General features: G+C 42.5%; 2 protein-coding genes across 2 annotated transcripts in view; both read left to right on the top strand.

Annotated features, from left to right (window-relative positions):
- The window catches only part of gpr176 (G protein-coupled receptor 176), a 190,797-nt gene extending 177,951 nt beyond the window's left edge, over positions 1–12,846 (top strand). Inside the window, exon 5 of the mRNA XM_069917083.1 lies at positions 8,191–12,846. Coding sequence (XP_069773184.1) covers positions 8,191–9,316 — 1,126 coding nt within the window. The 3' untranslated portion in view covers positions 9,317–12,846. The remainder of the gene's footprint in view (positions 1–8,190) is intronic.
- An 897-nt stretch (positions 12,847–13,743) lies between these two features.
- fsip1 (fibrous sheath interacting protein 1) overlaps positions 13,744–20,721 on the top strand; it is a 401,721-nt gene continuing 394,743 nt past the window's right edge. The window contains exons 1-2 of the mRNA XM_069917082.1: positions 13,744–14,027; positions 17,447–17,620. Of these exons, the coding sequence (XP_069773183.1) occupies positions 17,453–17,620 (168 nt within the window). The 5' untranslated portion in view covers positions 13,744–14,027; positions 17,447–17,452. The remainder of the gene's footprint in view (positions 14,028–17,446; positions 17,621–20,721) is intronic.

The following is a 20,721-nucleotide window of genomic DNA, read 5'->3' as shown; positions in this document are numbered from 1 at the left end:
GAATAATGGAAGCAGAGAAATAAAGACACTCTGATGTTCAACAGGTGTTGATGGTGTTATGAATTTCACATTTCGGGCCACAAATGTGACAGAGAACACCTTAAACTGCGCAATGTTGTTGACCATGTCTGCTATGAGTGGCAAAGGGTAGGCATCTAGTTGTGTAAATTTGTTGATTGTCTGGCTGTAATCCACTACCATGCGCAGATTTTCTCCTGACTTTACTACAACCACCTGGGCTCTCCAGGGGCTGGTGCTCTGCTCTATGATGCCCTCCTGTATTAGCCTGTGGACCTCATGCTCTTTGTGGGTTCTATGTTCAGGACAGACAGGCTGCAGTGTTGTTTCTTCGTAAGTCGTAGTTGGGGGGTGAGGCCCATTGTGCATTATTGTAATGCTTTCTAACTGGCACTGAAAATCTAACCCCAATAGTACCGGGGCACAGAGGTGAGGGAGTACTAGTAATTTGAACACTTCGTATTTTGAGCCCTGGATTTTTGGAGTAACGCTGCAAAACTGTTTTACCTCAGCTGCAAGGCTGCTAACAGGATCTGGTGGTCACTCGGGCGTGTGGGGAGGGAAAGGTGGTTGACTAACCCCTGGTCAATAAAACTTTCAGCGCTTCCACTATCTATTAAGCAATTTACCCTCATAATAATTAATTTTGATGCACACAGAGGCATCAGATAAATTGTGTGGCCTTGCCTGATTTATGCATAGCGTAGCAAGTCTGGCGTGTCCTTCCATCCGATAGTACTCGGTGTCGTATTAATCTCCTGAAGACTGTGTCCTCTGCTCTGTAGCATTTGTCCAAGATGGCCAGCTACACATTGCATTCTTCTTCTTCTGTTTGTGGAGAAAGAGCTTTCCCGCCTCTCATTAGCATGAGAATAGGCCTTGGGTGTGGCCTTGGGGCTTCTACAGACTTTTGTATAATGCCCACATTTTTCCACTGTTGGAACATTTTCTCTGGCAGGGCAGAGGACTCTGGGGTGCTTTCTTTGCCCACAGAAAAAGCACTTGGGACCCTCAAGGTGCTGCTGCTGCTGTGAATTCCTGTGAGGCAGCGTACTTTTCTTTTCGTGGGGCTAGAGAGTCCAGCAGTGTGACATTTGTCCAAGCCCCAGGGTCCTGTGAGTACTCCTCCAATTCTTTCCTGGGACTTTCTAAAGCATCTGCAATAGGGTCTGCCTCATCTAGCCCCACCATTCCTTTCTCCAGCAATTGATGTCTCGTCTCAGTGGACCATATGCCCGCAACAATTCTGTCCTTAATTAGGTCCTCCGCATACTCCTGAGCTGATACTGCTTTAAAGTTGCAGCCTCTCGCCAGGTCTTTCAGAGTCTCTGGCAGACTCCCCTACTTGTTGTGACCTGGTCATGAGCCTGTAGCGGGAGTGGAGTTTGCTATGGCCCTTACTTTAATGCCTCTGTAATGTGCTCATTGCCTCTTGGTAGGACCTGGCATCCTGTATAAGGGAGTAAGGGTGGTCTCCCAGCTGTGTTAACAGCAGCATTAACAGCTCTTTATCCGATGCCTCAGCACCCTCCGCGTAATTCAGAAAGCATCTCTGCCAGTGGCCGAAGTGAGTGCCGGCTCCGGGATTTCTGGGGTCAAGCTCCAGCCTGCCTGGTCGCAACATATGACTAAGCCGCAGTCTCTGGACCCTTAGGCAATGTGGGTCACCCTGGGGGTTGTTCCCAATCTCCACATGGTCTCTGGGTCTAGGTGTAGCAAGGGCGGACCCTGGGGTACTGGGAGCTGCTGGTAGAGCCTCTGTGGGGATTGTGTCTGCTGAGGAGTAACCTGGGTGCTTGGGGCTGTTGGCTGAGTCTCTGGCTTTGGGACATTTGCAGTGGTCTTAGGGGGGATCCCAGCGGTACCATCAGATCTCCGTGGTACTGGGGAAACTGCTGCTGGGGGAGTGACAGTAGCAGTGTCTGCTTTTCCTGTCTCTGGAGTGGTTGGGAATTCTGCACATACGTGGCGATCGGGAGCACGACTTGTGGAGATCCTTCCACCTGCGCTTGTAGTGGCCCCTTTCTGATCGGACTGGGGTTTAGAGTCAGCGGCGCCTGTACCGGTGAACCCATGGGCAGTCAGGGCTCTTGGCTGTTTCTTACCTGCCCCATCATACTTCTGTTGTCTTCCCTGCATTCCACCATGATTCAAATACAGCGGTCCCTTGCCGCCTCTGTCCTCGGATGCACATGTGTGCTGGTCGTCCACGGATTCCATTACTCAGGAAGAGTCTCCAGGTGGTTGGGAATGCGCATTGGAGCAGAAGCAGCTACCATCCTAGTAGCTATGATATTAGTTTATTAAATTGTACTGACAATAACCATACGAGCATTGCAAGTATAAGACAGCTTTAATAAACTAATATGTACACACTAAGAGGTTTTTTCTCTCTGAAAGACAAGCCTGGTTTATATACAAGGTAATTGGGATGACCCTGGTGACCTAGTGGTGTAATTATATATCATCACACAGCCACCATCTCATTGGGCCACTTCGGGGCCATTCCTCATGGCAGTTCAATGCAAAATCAATGGGAAATATGGCTGTTTTACTTACCCATAATCCCCCATGCAGCTGGAACCACTCTGCATTGCCAGGGAAACACAGTGTATCATTTTTGTGACATTGACAGAGAATTACATATTATCTTTAAAATGTGAATTCTAAGTATGGGTGTGTAACTGAAAAGGGTACTGTAATCTGAAGAATTGAATTACCATTTCACCACTCTGTTGAACTGTGAAAGGTCATGATAGCACTACCTAGCACTGCATTGCCCCACCCATTAAGTGCACATCTTGCAGTGGCCAATTTAAATTCCTTTGTACTTGGCCTTGGGCCATTGGCTTTTGTAATCTGCTTATCCTTGATAGCACTGAGCTATTGGTCCTCAGTAAATTACCTAAGATGGGCCTCCCAGCCTCCCTGTACTTGGCATTAGGCCATTGGCTGTTGTAATTGGTTTAACCTTGCTGGCAGTGTGCCATGAACTCCTGTAAATGACCTGGGCTGGAACCTCCAGCCCTTTGAAGGACATCATGTGCACTCAAATCACCCCCTTTGCCATTGTTGGGACCACGTGTGCTCGAATTGCCCTCTTTGGCATTGGAACCAACCTGCTTCATTCCAGGCTAGAATTGTGGAATGGCGTTCACTGCTGGAGAAATTGTTCGTAAGTTGTTGTTGTCAAAGGTGTAATTAGTTTCCCTAGTTCCTAGTAGTAGCATAGAGCCATGTGGCTGAGTATTGGTTTTCCTTTATTGTTGAATGTACCGGGTACCCAGTTCGGTGTGTGTTATGTGTTTTATCCCAGCCAGGGGTGCAGTGCTACAGGCACTCACCAGGCCATTCCAGCCTCTGGGAACTCAACAGGCCATTTCAGCTTTCAGGGCCCCTCGGGCACCTCATGGCGGTGGCAGCAGTTCAATGCGGGATCAATGGGCAAAATGGCCATCTTCCTTGACCATAATCCCCCACCAGCTGGAACCGCTCTGCCGGAACCAGAGTCAGGGAAACTCAGAGCAGTTCCAGCAGGTAGAGGATTATGGGTAAGGAAGACAGCCATTTTGCCCATTGATCCCACATTGAGCTGCTGCCTCTGCGAGCTTCCCAAGCAGCCCAATGAGATGCCAAAGTGGTCTGGGACATTCCGAGTCGACTGACCCAAAGTTATCAAGAGCACAGAAGCCGCGGGCTCTCCTGAGGAGGCCGCAGCTTCCAGCTGGGAATCATAGGTAATAAACACAAGGCTTGGGTCACTTCAACATGGGCTGGAGCATCCCACGTCTTGGGGTGAATGGAAATAATAAACCTCAGTATGGTGTGGCATGGTTCGCATTTGAGGGTTCTGTTAGTGGGGGGTGGAGCAAGGGGGGGAGCCTTTCCATTACTAAAGCTCAGCCTTGAGGCCCGGGTGGGAGTTAATCCACTGGCTCACTTCTAATAAATTTCACACCTTGCGTTGTAATTTACAAGGATATGTTGGGCGGCACAGTTGGTGCAGCAGTTAGTGCCAGTCCAATTGTGCATGAAAATTGCCCAACTGTCAATTTTATGTGCAATTTTAAATAAATGGGGGGGGGGGAGAATGTTGGGAATAAGCCCACCCTCTCCCTCTGCTGGCCATCATGATGCCCTCGTCATGATGTCACCCTTCCATATATGTAACCCTGTGTGTCAGTGCCATGTTAGTCTAATAGAAGTAAAGGATGAGAAAGCATCACATCTCCAAGTCTTAATTGTGGAGTGCATACACAACAGTGGTGACGTGGAACGAAACGAACCCTACACATACTCCATCCACCAACTGTGAGAAGGAAAACAAAAGAAGGAAGGTAGGAAATGATTACCTAACAACCCCAACAAATTCCCACCAAAAGATCAAAGTGAAAGTGGAGGGAAAGTTTGGGGAATTCAATGAAGTAGAAGAAAGATGGGAGAAGAGTTTTGCTCTCAGAGAGGGAGGGTGGTAAACAGAGAGAGGAAACAGAAATCAGTTCAAGAAGGACAAGTTGGCAAATTATGGAAGGCTGCCTGGTTGAAGGAGAAGACTGGTGGTATGAAAGGTGACCTGAAAGAAAGAGGATCTTGAGAACCCTGAAGGGGGCAAGTTTCGTCAGCAAGACTGATTGAGAAGGAATCAGATGTGCATGTCCTGGAAAAGAAAACTCTCTCTGAAACCATCAAGAACCCTCCTGAGTGGTAACCATTTGCCTGTTAAGCACTAAAGACTGGTGAACTTTATTAATGTTGTCTGCAACCAGTGAGATTGGATTGTGATCCAAAGAACTTTTCTAAACTTAAATATACATTATATTACATGCACCTGCGCTTGGTATTAGAGGGGGGATTAAGTAGTTAGGTAGGATAGTAATAAGTTTAATTCTGTTTTCTTGTTCAAATATAATTAAAAACTACTTTTGTTTAAGTAACCCTGTGTTGTGGAGCATATCTATTGCTGTTGGTTTTTGGGGTGTGATAGTACAGATTTTATCACCAATGTGTATGTGTACATATGTACAGATGGTTGTGTAGGATGACTGTGATTGGCTGAGAGTCTAGTCACACCTACTGGCAGGTCTTAAAGGATAGCTCCTAGCCAGACCAGGTCATTCTGGACTGGTCGACCTACTTGTGATATGCTCCAGTCTTTTAGTTAATAAAAGCCTTGGTTTGGATCAACATGTCTTTGGTTCTTTCGACGCGCACTACATGGGGTCCACTGGACTCCGTAACAGTAGAGATTCCACAGGTTCACCATTCTTTTGATTAAGATTTTTTCTTGTTTTGGTCTGAAATAGCTTAACCTGTATCCTTGACCTGTGACTCCTACCAACCTTCCCCATATCCTGAGGTGTGACACCTGTAACTATCCATAATTACAGTCAGAGTCTTATTGCATATATCTCTAATTCCTAAGTATCATTAGGAATTATTGGAGGTCTAGATATTTTTTTCACCTTTGGTATTTCTTCGGTCAAACCATAGTGATTCCATGTTATATGAGCTAATATCCTTTCTTTTATTTATATTTTAAGATATGATCGAAAAGCTTAATGAGGGCAGGGTCGTAATGTTGTTTACATGAACTTTAGCAAGACTTTTGACAAAGAAGTGAATTTGTAGGCTGATCCAGAAGGTTAAATTGCAAGGTAAACTAGCCCAGTCATTCTCAACTTTTTTTCAGCTATGGACCCCTCCCCCCCAAGCCTCTGCTCAAAGTTTATGGGCACCCTTCCCTGTGAAGCAGTCAAGTTTAGTTGGTTTCTTCCTTACCATGTCCTACCAATTACATAAAAAACAGAAAAAAATATTTACTTGAAGTGAAAAAAAGCAAGGGTTTTACTGTATATGCTGGCAGTCTTTAAATGTTCAAAATGATGCCTCAAAACCAGGAGTCATCTTGTACACTAAGTATGAAATCCAAACCTTAATAGTGAAGTCTCAGCGCTTCCCCCTGCCAAATATAAAATACAAACCTTAACAGTGAAATCTCAGTGCTCCCACATGCCATTTAGAATATGAAATCTCAGCGCTCCTTTGAGCAAAGTATAAAATATGAACCTTAATAATGAAGTCTCAGAGCTCCCCTGCAGAGCCCCCGTGCCCAGTCCGATTGCTGTTTGCTCTGTGCAGGCTTCAAATGGCATGTTAAAGGAGTTAACTGTGGTTTATTTTAAAATATACTAATAAAATTTAAACTTTTATCAGGTAATTTGCTTTTAATATATTGTGAATTAGTATATTAAATGTGCCAAGCAGCATCACTCTACTGGTCAGCGGTATGTGCCAGACTTTGGGTAGTCTTGTTCAGTGAGTAAAAGCTCAAAACCTAAACTTTAGGTGGAAAATCAGAGGGTTGTCTTATACATGAGTCGCCTTATATGCCGCCATATATGGTACTTAAATGCTCTGTGACTCCCAGGGAGGAGGGGAGGGGAAAGGGCCCGTTGAGAATAGCTGAGCTAGCCAATTGACAGTAGGAGACAGTGGTGGTGGAGGATCTGGTGTTTAGACTGAAGGACCATGACAAATGATGTGCTGCAGAGATTGTTGATCAGAAAGAATGCTAAAAAGATTCCCGGAATGTTACCAGTACTGGTGGGCTGGAGTGATAAGGAGAAGCTAGGACTTTTTTCTCTTTAGTATAAGAGGCTGAGAGGTGACCTTGTAGAAGAATAGAAATTTATGAGAGGAATAAATGTGAATAATCACAGTCTTTTCCTTGAGATAGGAGAGTCTAGAACTAGAGGGAATGGGTTTAAGATGAGGGAGAAAGATTTAAAAGGGAACTGAAGGTCAGGATTTCCATGCAGAGGGTGGTATGTACATGAAGTGACCTACAAGAGTAAGTGGTAGAGGCAGCTATAATTATAACATTTAAAAGACAGGTAGGTGGAAGGGATAGAGGGATATGGGACAAGCACAGGCAAATAAAACCTTCTCAGAAAGGTAACCAAATCAGCATGGATGAGTTGGGACAAAGGGCAGTTTCCATGTTGCATCTATTCTCATTCTTTACCACCTCCCTTTCATTTTTTGTCTTTTCCTACTAAATGTTGACAAGACCTATTGTCATCCCTCCCAAATTCCATTTATTTCGTTTCTATTTGTGGTGATCAATTCATCCATCTTAATGAAAATGCTCTGAACTTTAAGATCACTACCTTTCATTTTGACATTTTAAAACTTTATTTGTCACCTTGGTATTGTTTGGCACTGTGACTGTATTTATTATTTTATTCCTGATTTCTTTATTTTATGCTTTAGTTCTTCCCTCCTTCCTGTTTTTTTGCTTCAATCCTTATTTCCTCCCCACATATCTCCATTCACAGGTTTCCATTCTTCAACCATATTTGTTTGAACACTTCTGACCATATATAATAGCCAAAAGAAGAGAATAAAGGGATGGATGTGCCAAAGTATGTAAATCCAGCTATCTGGGAAAGATGCATCTATGAGCAAACATAGCAAAAGGTCAGTAAAACCTGGAAAAAGGAGTACAAAGTGAAACTCGTGAAGGATATCGAAATTAATATAAATTTCTTCAAGATTAAATGAAGGTACTGAGGTAATGTCTTTTCAAAACTGACAAGCACAATATTGTTCTGTGTGGAATTAATATCCCATTAAAGAGTAGGACTGACCTGAGAGGGTAAATGGCTCATTCTTAATCCTACAATTTTATTTTGTCAGTTTATTTTAAATAAATGTTCAAAGACAATTATTTTTCAGAAGGGATTCAATTTTCAGATTTTAATGGATTGCATCAATTTGATTAGAAATAATACCAGAAAGTTATTTTTAACCCACTTTATTAATGTTAAAGGTTTTTCTATGTTGAAAGAACAGATCTGACAAGTGCGGTTTGGCGGGCTTGTTTAAGTGTGCGTCACATGAGAAGAATTAGGTAGTTGGAGACAACAGTAGCAATTAGCAGAACAGGATATTGCTGAACAAAATTAACCAAAGGTCAGTGTATTAACTGAATTTAGTAAATAATCTTGTTTTTTTTAAAAAAAAAGGATAAGAACTTGTAAAAAGTAAAATGATGTGATCACAAGAAATTTTAAAGGAATCTGAAACGTGGCAAGATTTTAATGCAAATAAATAGAAAGGAAGCGAGGAAGAGTGATCTATGCATTCACTGGCTTTTTTTTTAAATTACAGGTACTACTCTGTCTTGTATCCTTTAGAGAGGAAGATCTCTGATACAAAGTCCAGGGACTTGGTGATCTACATCTGGATTCATGCAGTGTTAGCCAGTGTTCCAGTTTTCGCAGTGACCAATGTTTCAGACATTTATGCCATGACTACATGCAGTAGTTCATGGAGCCATTCTTTTGGACACATGGCTTATGTAATTGTATATAACATCACTACAGTCATATTGCCCATAGCCATAGTATTCTTCGTCATGATTCTAATTCGTCGAGCTCTCAGTGCCAGCCAGAAGAAGAAAGTAATTATTGCTGCATTACGAACTCCACAGAACACAATTTCTATTCCATATGTTTCCCAGAGGGAGGCTGAACTACATGCTATGCTGCTCTCTATGGTGCTGATCTTTATTGTTTGTAGTGTTCCTTATATGGTTTTTGTGATCTATAGAATCATATTTAACATCACTGACATTTCTGTTTTTTTGATGCTAACGGCAATCTGGTTGCCCAAGGTCTCTCTGCTCACTAACCCATTACTCTTCCTGACCGTCAATAAGTCTGTTCGGAAATGCTTAGTGGGGACCGTGGTTCAGTTCCATCGCAGGTACAGTAGACGTAACATAGTGAACTCAGGTGCCCTTGGAGAAGCCACACTTGAGCCTGGGGTTCGTTCAGGCAGCCAGTTGCTTGAAATGTTTCATATTGGGCAGCAGCAGATTTTTAAACCTTCGGAGGAAGAGGAGGATGAAAATGAGATTAAGTCACTGGCATCTAATGAATGTTGCCAAAAAGAATTACCTACTGCCAGTTTGGAAGTGGAGCAGACGTCAATGGAAAGATTTGCACCACACATTAGCAATGATCTTGGTGCAGTGCCAGGAGCAGCGGCACCACCTCCAGATTCAGATGTAGTCTCTGAAAATGATGCAATGCAGTGTGGCTTTGGCCCTTTTGAACTTCCTCCACAGTGGCTATCTGAGACACGGAATAGCAAGAAAAGGCTTTTGCCTCCCTTGGGTAACACACCAGAAGAATTAATTCAAATATCTGAAAAGCAAACAAAGTTCAAAACAGAGCGAAAGATTAGTAGAAACAATAAAGTCAGCATCTTTCCCAAAGTGGACTCTCAATGATTTGATTTAGTCCAACAAGAGTGCAGAGTATTTTGGAAACACAGGCCAGTCAGTCTTTGCAGCGCACAGTAACGTAACACTGCCTACCCAATGTTATGCTGTATGTCAAACTATTTTTAAAACAAAAGAGATATAAACTGCAGACCAACTCTGCTTTAAATTTATAGCACTACTCCTGTGGGTAATAATCAGAAGGATTTACATTTGAAGTTTTTGTTCACCTTCAGCTGAAGAATGCTTGCTTGCAAACAGTACATATTTTGATATGAAATAGTGAATGGAAAAATACTTTAATTTTAGCTGTTGAAATTAAAAAATGAAAATTATTTTCTTATTTACTTTTTACACGATTGCTTAAATCTAATTTAAAGTTGATATCTACTGTATTTAACAGCAACATTTCTGAATAATTTTAACAGCCTGCCCTATCCCTCTCTTGCTGATTTTGTACCGCAATCTTAAATTCTGCCAGAGTGCCATGCTATTTTGTAATCATTCAGTTTCACCTGGGGCCAATGGATGAGATTCTTCCATCAGTTAGTCTGCATCACTTCTCAAGCATTATATGTCTTTTATATTTGCTCTCAGTCGAAGGCATGTATTTCCTGCTTCTAGATGGCATGATATATGGCAGTGGGCATTACTTTTCAGCTGTTTGACACAACTGAGTGTTTTTTGGGAGATCCCAGAAGGCAGGTAAAACTCAATCTTGGTGGTTTCAAGATTCTTTTACTGTCGATGAAATTTTATTGAACATGTAATATTACATGAAATTGCCTTCTGTCTAGTGTAAAGTAGATGAATGTTTGCCATTAATATCTCCCGATGCCCCTTACAGTCAACGAGAAAGATGAGCAAAAAAAGAGTCTCTTCAGAGTCAGTGGGTGTCCGTGGATTCACCTCCAATGTTCCCGCAGCTTCTGCAGGCGCACAGACTCGTGTTCAGTTCATCAGCAACCTGAGCTCCAGATCCAAATCTCTAGTGCGATCAGGAAGCCTTCAGCATCTAAGGGCCTTTAGGAGCCCTTCTGAAGCTGGCTCTACTACCTAGTTCCATGAGCCAGTCTCCAGCAGCCAGCGTGGGTCCCCTGACTGCAATTTGCCTGCAGCCGGAGTCCCTCAGCCGCTGAGCCCTTCGCTGGACTGTTGCTGTAGTCACCATCATGTAGGGTTGTCTCCACTGCTTCTCCACGGGGTGTGTTCTTCCCGTTTCTGGTGCCCTGTGCGGTCCACTGTGCCTTGGAGTCTGCAACCCCTAGTGGCCACTGCCGAGTACAGGCGCCGCCATCTTGTGTTTGGACCTTGGCCATTGCAGATTTTACTTACAAATACTGTCGACTCCCTCAGCAGGCTGTTTAATGCCGCTGGCATTAGGACGCAGTTGAACCCCTCGGGGCAGTGTGTGTCTCTGCACCAGCGACAGTGCTGCCCTTAGAGCAGCTCAAATGAGGTCACTCATGGGTCTAATTAGAACAGCGGATTTTATTCTTGAAAAGAGATTCATTAGCTATTTTTAAATTTACAGCAATCTGGCAGTTTCATGATTTTTATTTCAACCTCTTTTGAAATTGAATTCTCATTCTTAAACTGCCAAAGTGGAATTGTAATTCTGTTCAGTCTGCATAATTAACCCAGGCCTCTGGATTACTTTTCCAGTAACACTCTAATACATGTCCAAGCATCAAGACTTTCTCCCCCAAAAAGAGGTTGATGCTGTGTACATGACTATTTTTTATTTTCTGCACCTTTTTTGATTGTCTAAAATGCACATAAAATGATCTGTGGTGTGCTGTTTTTGTCTGATATGTATATTATTGTTCATGTGACCAAATAGAAAGAATAGCTTGAACTGCATTACACAGTTCACTTCTTTTAATCAGTAAAAAAGAATGCCATCTCTAGTTTTTTTGTCTATCTGGAAGGTGTAATGCATATTTGTTTTGATTGACTGCTCAGTGTATAAATATTACGATAATATTATGTGGCCAGCATTTTTATTATTAAAAATATAAAGGAAAAACCTTACTTCAAGTTGGAATTATAATTGTATTTGTTTTTTTAAAATTTGCCTGAAACAACTGATCTGTGGGTTTGAACCAAGTTATTTTTATGTGAAATGACTTTCAGAGAAACATACCTTTTGGCCAACCGTGTCCATGCTGGGAAAGAGAATTCCATTTGATGTAAAATTGATCCTTTATTAATTTTTGGCCAAGTTGTTGTCTTTTTGGTGTGCTTAATATTGGAAAGGTACAGATATACTTTTTAAATAATGTAACATTGACCAGAAGAGATCGGCTTACTCCGATAACTAGGTTGCAATAATGTAATTTACGGCAAAATTTCCCAGACATGGAAACTCTGTGAGGTGGGAGGAGGGTGGGTAATGGTTTGTAATTAGTCAATTGCCTTTTGACAAGTCCATTCAAAAGAGTTTTTCATTGGATATCACAGAGCTATTTTTTTTAATATCCTTCAAATATGTTTTTGATTTCAGTTCAAGAAAACATTGTGGATATCAATGTATGCATTGATTGAAAAGAAATCTCATCATTATCCCAATGAAATAATAGAGCAGATCTTTTGCTTAAAAGCTGGCAGATCTGAGTGTACAGCTGCGCAGAAGCTTGGAAATAGCCCATATCCTGGATACCGTGCAATATATTTAGTTTTGCTACACTTCCTTAGACTACTTGGCTCCTTCAATGGGAGTGGCTCTCTGAATGAGGTGTAGGTGTAGCTGCCCTATTGAAATCAAGGGGGAGGAATGGCCATCTACAAATGATAATATTTAAGCATGCCATTGTTGATGTGACATTTAGTTCAATGAATTCCAAGTCTTAAATTGTTTAGAGATGAAGAGGATGTAAAATAAGTTATTCAATAAATTAATAATATTACTTTGGATAGTTAAGTGATTCTTGACTCCCATGGGCCACATTTTACGTGTGATAAACACACTAGCTCTGCATTAAAAAAAATTATTAATTGTAAAGCACTTTGGGTTGTGCAGCGTGAATAAAAGCTCTCAGGACAGGAGGGAGAATAAACGCTTTTATTAGCTTATAACTAAGGGTAGTCTTCAGAAGGGTCTGGGGTTTAGGTGGGAAACCAGGGTTATATGTGAGCAGGTGGAGGCGGTGCTAGCCATCGGCACAACACCCTCCCAGTGAATCCCAGTTCCCTGCAGGTTGCTGCCAAATGGGTGTGTGATGCAAATACAAGCCTTTCTAGTTTTCATTACAAATCGCGATTCTTTTTGTTAGGAAAGAAACTCCAAAATGCCGTTTCAAATGAGTCAGTTTAAGGCATTGGGCTCTTGGTGTTTCTATGGTGATATGTAATTACACCACTAGGGGTCAACCCGGTGACCTTGTCTATAAAGCAGTCCAGAACTGCAATCTAGCCTTCCAGGTTGGTCTTGCAGAGAGCCCTATCAGTATACATATTAGTTTATTAAAGCTGCCTTATGCTCGCACTGCTGGTGTGGTTATTGTCAGCACAACCAGGTTTGTCTTGCAGAGACAAGACCTCTCAGTGTACATATTAGTTTATTAAAGCTGTCTTATACTTGCACTGCTGGTGTGGTTATTGTCAGTACAACCAGGTTTGTCTTGCAGAGAGACAAGACCCCTCAGTGTACATATAGAAATCTCTTGGTGCCTGCCACATTGACCACCGCCAGTGGGCTGATATCGCCTCAAACCGTGCATCTTGGCGCCTCACAGTTCGGCGGGCAGCAACCTCCTTTGAAGAAGACCGCAGAGCCCACCTCACTGACAAAAGGCAAAGGAGGAAAAACCCAACACCCAACCCCAACCAACCAATTTTCCCTTGCAACCGTGTCTGCCTGTCCCGCATCGGACTTGTCAGCCACAAATGAGCCTGCAGCTGACGTGGACATTACCCCTCCATAAATCTTCGTCCGCGAAGCCAAGCCAAAGAAGATACTTGCACTGCTGGTGTAGTTATTGTCAGTACGACCAGGTTTGTCTTGCAGAGAGACAAGACCCCTAGTGTACATATTAGTTTATTAAAGCTGTCTTATGCTCGCACTGCTGGTGTGGTTATTGTCAGTACAGAGCTCATTGTAATAATGACCTCATTGAGCAGAATAGCTGAAACAATGGCGTTGGAGTAAACTTGGCAGGGAAAGTTAGAGTTGCCAACAACATTTTGGTGGGGAAACTGAATGCTGAGTTTTTGATGGGAATGAAAGAGAAAAATATAGGCATTTTTTTTTTGAATTGCAAGTTGATTAAGCAAAGATTTGCTTTTGTACAGATCTTCGTTCCACAGCCCACTCATTGAAGAATTGCTGGACCAGGATGTTAATTATTGAATTATGTCGTGTAAGAATGCGCGGCCCAGCAGTTCTTCGGGAGCCGCAGCTGCATGACGACGAGGCGCACAGCCACAACCGGCACCCGGCGCCTTGGCCGCAGGGACGGACCGGGGCCGTCGACCCGATCAATAGAGTTGCCTTTGTTTTGAATAGCAACCACATCCGGGACCTTGGGCGTCATTGGCAGCCCGGGCTCGAGCGTTCGCGACCGTTGAGAGGCCAGGAGGTTCTCGGGGGCTCCACTGCGGGCGCCTGAGAACGGGCGTGAGGCTGCGGACTGACCGAACGGGGCGATGCGGCTGCACCGCGCGTCCACCCCGCCGCGGACCGCGGACGACTGCAGGTGCAGGCGCCGCCAACTCGGCGGTGAGTGTGTGGGCGGTATCGAGACTGTCACTGGGGGCACGACGCGGCCGGAGGCTGCGGGACCTGCGGACCTTTGCCTATCGCTTTCGACCCCAGCCCCTGCAGACGTTCACTCCTCCTGTCAGAGTGGGGCGAGATTCTGCTCCTTCTCTCGTTGTCTGGTGCTCACCATCCCACCGTCATCTCCGCCTGACTCTGTTCCCAGCCATGAGTTCGACTGACATCGGATGTGGAGCTTGGCCCTGTCTGGCGCTGGTATTGCTCAGAAAGCTTGTCTGGACAGTACCAGCTTTTAGGTGGGCAGCCCGCCTGTGTTGAATGTGTGGGCCACCCAACAGATTGTGTGCAGCCTTCTTGTTTCTCTGATTCCAAGTGAAACATTAGACAGCCAGGCCTCTCCTTTCCACAAGGACTTGGACTCACAACCCATCTTCCAAATGGGGCTTTCCACAAGCTTGCCAGCTTGTCCTGTTCCAGTCCCACCTGCTGTTGCTGAATGTAACACTATAGAAGTGATCTTTGTGTGTGCGTCTCTCTCTCTGAGAGAAAGCTTGTTTGACCCTCCTAGAGCAAGCATATGCTGGCAGGGTGTGACAGAGTTTTTGGGAGATAAATTGAGAAAGTAGGTAACAAGCAAACACTTTAAAACAGATCTTATTTAAAATACTGGAACTCTGCCCCACGTCAGGGCCAACAGTCTTTGCAAGAGCTTTGGAAAATGCCCGAGAGACTTCACTAATGGACTGTTTTTTACAAAAAGGCAACAGATGAAAGATCTTTTTGAAGCCGTAGATTGTCTGGAGCTATTCTAGGACGGTCAAACAGGCTTTCTCTCAGAGAGAGAGAGACCCACACACCCACACACACATCCTTAGGGGTATCTGGCGGCGCGCACGGTCGCAGCGGCTAGCAGCAAGCACTACCATAGCAGCAAGGACTTCCACAGCAGGTACACTTCTACAGTGTTACATTCAGCAACAGCAGCTGGGACTGGAACAGGACAAGCTTGTGGAAAACCTCATTTGGAAGACGGGTTATGAGTTCTTAGTTCAGCCTGGTCAAAGTCCTTGTGGAGAGGAGAGAATTGGCTGTCTAATGTTTCACTTGGAATAAGAGAAAGAAGAAGGAACTCTGGTCTCCTGAAAGAAAGAGGTTATCATCTGGAGAACCCTGATGGGCCAAGTTTTGTCAGCAAGAGACTGAAGTAGCTGATTAAAAAGGAATCAGTTGTGGAGGTCCTGGAACAACAAATATCTCTCTGAAAACTGACAATAACCTTCCTGAGCAGTAACCATTTACCTTTCAAGCACCAAAGCCTGATGAACTTTATAAATATTAAATTCTGTGCACAGTATAAGAATTGCCTGCAATCAGTGAACTTGGAGGAATGAGAAGTGAAATTGGACTGTGAACCCAAGAACTTTTCTGAACTTACACACACATTACATACACGTGCACTTAGAATTAGAAGGGGGTTGTGAGAGATGGGAAAACTGATCTAAAATTATGAACATGAAGGAAACTAAAATTCATACATCAGTTAATGGCTGTAACCAGTGCAAACAGGATGAGCTTGGGAAATAGGATGCAGGAAAACAGAGTCAGCACGATTAACATAAGAATCTTCTAGTCTTTGTGACAAGATCAATAAGCCACCATAAGAATAAGATAAGGAGCGGTAAGGAACAATAGAATGTAGGAAGTTGAGGTAGTCTGGATAGACAGAAGTGCCAAGTTGAGGTAGTCTGGATAGACAGAAGTGCCAAGTTCTACATATCTAATTAGTTAACCTTACACAGATTTACAAAGTTATACATATTAAATTAGCCAACCCTAGACAGGATGAGCCAACTCTACATACCAAGAGACTAGCTCCGAGAATCAGGAAGGTGTGAATAAGGACAATAACATGAAGGGACACCGACAGGATACCCTCTGGTCCTCCAAGTATACTGAAACTGCACGTAGGCAGGAAGGATTGCCTCTGCCAAACCCATCCAGGGGGCAGAAGAATGTAAGGGGGAGGGTATTCTGATAGTGAAATTTACTGTATAAAAGTTGGGTGAGCCCCAGTGTATGTGTGTATTCCCAGGGTAAGGGGAAGCACCCAACTTTGCATTGTTGTTGTAATAAATGTTCTTTGTTCTCAATATTTGTCTCGAGCAATTTCTTTAAAGGTACTTCTATTTCTAACAGGGTTAAGTAAGTCAATAGTGGTAAGTTAAAGTTTTATTCTATTTTCATGTTTAAAGATAATTAAAAACAACTTTAGGTTTAAGTAACCATTTGTGTTGGTGAATATCTATTGCTCCTGGGTTTATGGGTCATCTGGGCTCATAACAAGTGCGCCTGCAGCATGCAAGTAAACAGAATTAGCAATACTACCACAGTCTGTCCAAGTACAATACTCGCCTGTAAACATGAACTGTGCCTGTAAACATGAACTGTGCCTGTGTAAGGCAGCAATTAGGGAGGAATGAAAAATTTTGGTCTGTTTCTTTTCAATTGTGTAGTTGATTTAAAAAAAAATCATTGCTTTTCCAAACATTGCCATTTTTAAAAATGGACTCTCTCATGAACTACACCAAATAGTTACATTGAATAAATAATCTAAAAATAGCTGACTGCAGTTTGTGACACCAGGTATTTTGTCCTGAGGGATTAAATTTTTGACCTCCACTTACAACGTAATGTCATGAATGTGATAGAATTGTTTATGCTTGTCTTGGTGCATGATCTGCAATTCTTGGCACCATATCTTTACTGCAGTATATACTATCAACAAAGTACACTGCAGCAGTCACTGTTGTCTACAACTCTAGTCTTCATCACATCAATGGGGTGGGGGGTGGGGCAGGTATTACAGATTACTTGTAAATTCTGTGACTACGTATCGCTGGTGTCCCAGATTTTACAAGTTGCTATATGGATCTTCCATGCAGCAGCTTCTATACCTTAAGGGGAAATGCACATCAAATTGATTAGTGCCATTCTCTTGGTTTTCATGACAAAATTTGGCTTATTATGTTTGGAGCAGGACTACAAGGTATTCTAGTGCATAATCTACATTGTGTGCTATCATTTAACATGCAGATTTCCTCTGATAATTTCAATTCATTGGAAGTTGTTAGTAGCAAGTCAAAAGGCCAAGTTTACTTATCCTTCCTGCAACATGCTGAATAATGTAATTTATTTGTTGATATTCCAGTGTTATTTTAATGTGGTCGGATACAATTATCTGCAGTTCTGTTGAACGTTCTGAACATATTGAAGATTTTGTGTTGCTCTTTAAGATTTCTATGCTAAGTTGTAAAATGTTGCTAGATTGTTATTTACTCATTCTGGTGTTGGATGTTCATATACATAATTATTCTCTGACATCATCGCATTAATTGATTTAAAGCTTTGAAATATTTTAGATAATAATGGACATTGTTAGAGGACAGTTCGATGAAATTAACCGCTGTGCAACTGGTTTCCGAACTCGCCCGGGGAGCCGTGTGGCAAGTGGCCCATCGCCAGACAGGCGCGGACGGAGTGTACACTGCTCAGGGGCGATGATGGTTCTAACCCCTGAACCAAATTTAAACCAGGTAAAAAGCATGTGGTTTGAAAATCAGCTTTGTTTCCTCTTATTGAGTGGTTATTTTAGACAATTCCAGAAGATGAGATTGTAAACAATAATTTAACCATTGCCATAAATAATGATTTCAAAACAAAATATGGTGATGATTGGGACAAAGAGGTTTCATTCCAAACTGCTAGGTCCACTGAAGCTGAAAGACCCTTGCCAAGAAATTCTTTTGCATAATTTCAAAGTAAATACTGCAATGTGGGTGCAAAATTGCTTAATCTGCTATATTATGCTCTTGCATAACTTCGCTGCATTGGAAAAACCTAAGAAACAGAATAGCTATTTGCTGCACCATTCAATAAGATCATGGCTGATCTTTTAATAAGCCATGATTAAAAAATCAGGGCAGCACAGTTGGCATAGCAGTTAGCGCAATGCCTTTACAGTGCCAGCGATCGGGACCGGGATTCGAATCTCGTGCTGTCAGAAAGGATTTGGTATGTTTTCCCATGTCTGCGTGGGTTTTCTCTGGGGGCTCTGGTTTCCTCCCAGTTTGAAATGTGCTGGGGGTGTAGGTTAATTGGGTGTAAATTGGGTGGCATGGTCTTGTGGGCTAAAATGGCCTGTTACCCTGGTGTATGTCTAAATTTAAAAAAAAGCTGGCTCAATAAAGTTAGATTTCTTTAATTTTCAAGCATCTATTGATCTTTATCTTGAGCCTCTGACTTGTAGGTAAAGTGTACCAAAGATTCTCAACCCATTATGTGAAGGAGATTTTTTTTCTCATCTGATTGGCTGACCCTTTATTTTGGATCTGTAACCCTCCCCTGGACATCTCAGACATGGTAAACATCACACCAGAAAATTTTGGAAAGACTGAGCAGGACAGGCAGCAGTTATGGATGGAGGAAGTTAACAGTTAACACTCCCCACCTTCATTAGAACTGGAAAGAAGAGAAAACAAATTACTCTGTATAGCAGTGAAGGAATAGAGGAAGAACAGGAATTATTTTATGATGGGGTGAAGTAATGAAAGAAAAACAGGGATGACAGGTAAAAATAGCCAGGGTTGATGCAAAACAAAGAAAGGAAAAAAAATAGCTGTAAAGTTGTAACATTCAGTCTGGCTTTGAGGATCCATAGGGAAGGGTAAAGTCAGGTTGAATAACTGTGATAGGTGACACCAAAGCTGGAGGCACAAGATGAGATTTTCAGTGGCTGCAAGTGAGAATCCAGGATGATGTGTGTCACTTCTACACGGTCTCTGAGTAGGTATAGGGAAGTCTTTGGGTGCTTACCCTTCCCTTGAAGACTTCCCTATACCTGGGTAGTGGCCAAAATTGGTACCAATGACATGGGTAGAATGGAAGGTCTGGTCCTGCAGAATTATTTCTCGGGAGCTAGATGGCCAGTTAGCAAGCAGGACATCCAGGGTTTTGATCTCATGATTACTACCCATGCCATGTGCATGTGAGGCAAGAAATAGGAAGACAATACAGTTCAATACATGGCTATGGAGTTGGTGTAGGAGGGAGAGCTTCAAATGTATGGATCATTAGACTCAATAGTAGGGGAGATGACACCTGTAGAAAAGGTACAGATTGCTCCTAAACTGGAGATAACAAATATTCTTGTAAGAAGGTTTGCTGGAGCTACTTCAGAGGGAGTGGTGGGGACTACAGCAGGTGGAAAGCAAGTGGAAAAGTTAAGAGAATGGTGGATGTTACGGCAAGAAAGTCTGATAGAAATTTACAAAATTATGCAAGGGGTAACAACAAAATCTTTTTGTCCAGGGTAAAAATGTCACCTCATGAAGGACACGTGTTTAAGAGGAGGTGGGGAAAATTAAAAATTTATGTGCAAGGAAGGTTTTTTTCTTTTACACAAAGAGTGATAGGTGCTTGGAAGTTGATATAATAGTAGTGTTTAAGAGGCTTATAAATAAACACATGAATATCAGGCAACAGAGGGGCATATATCATGTTCAAGCAGCAGAGTTTTCGTTTGATTTGGGCGTCATATTTGGTGCAGACTCAGGGGCTGAAATGCCTGTTCGTGTTGTTTTGTGTTGTAATCTGCCCTGATGAAAGGTAGGAAGCTGTTCCTTAAACTTGCATTGGGACTCCATGTATCCTGCTGGAGGCCACAGACATAGAGGTCAAAGTGGGATGTGGAATTATATTGTCAGGTAAATGGAGTCTCAGATTTATTCCTGCATACTGAGAGGTACAAGGACTGGTTATTTTTCCTGCCATCCCTCTCTTTTTCAATCATTTATATATTCTGGCCTGTTGGACTTATACCATCATTACCCAGGTTTTACAACATTGACAACACATTACACAGACATAGAAGCTTAATTGCCTCTTAACTGCTATATTATTTCACATGCTGTTTTGTATGGTTGTATATGTACAGATGATCATAAACTTGAACTTGTGAGATAAATTCCAATTGTTCATCACCTTCTCTGCTACCCAAACTAAATTGTTGCTCTCTTTCTCAGTTGTGATGGACTTGGACTTGAAACAGTAATTATTTCTCTTTCCATTGATATTGCCTGAATTGCTGAGTTTTTCAAGTATTTTCTGTTTCTCTTACAAGGCCTCCATATGATTGCAGCAAGATAGCATTATTCTTGTACCTCATGCAATGAAAGTCAAATTGCCATTCAATTTCCTTTGTTAACTTTCAGTGATTTTTGGACAACAAATGTGCTATACTGTTCTATGCCTTTTTAAAAAAAAGTGCTCAGTTTCTTTAAACAAAGTCTTTCTGTGTTTTATTCACCATGTACTTGTTCATTCACTTAGCTGCTATGATAGTCTCTATCTCTTTTTTTTAAAATTTTTTTATTTTTCACACCATAAATCACATTAGCCATGATATACACTATTTCTTTTTCACACATATACAGTGACTTTTTCTCTCCCCCCCTTTCCTCCCAAACCACCCCCCCACCCCCCCCCCTCATCCATTTTAGGTATACAATCTAGGTTGCATTAAGCCAGTCAGACAATGTTGTCATTCAACAAAATTACACCAGAAATTCTACTGAGTCCATTCTTTTCTTTCCTTCTCCTTCCATCAACTTAGGTAATGTTTGTCCCTGGTAGGTTT

The sequence above is a fragment of the Narcine bancroftii genome, chromosome 2 (assembly GCF_036971445.1).
Source record: "Narcine bancroftii isolate sNarBan1 chromosome 2, sNarBan1.hap1, whole genome shotgun sequence".
Lineage (NCBI taxonomy): Eukaryota > Metazoa > Chordata > Chondrichthyes > Torpediniformes > Narcinidae > Narcine > Narcine bancroftii.
Note: the sequence above shows the minus strand (reverse complement) of the source record. Positions and strands in the feature narration are given on the sequence as shown.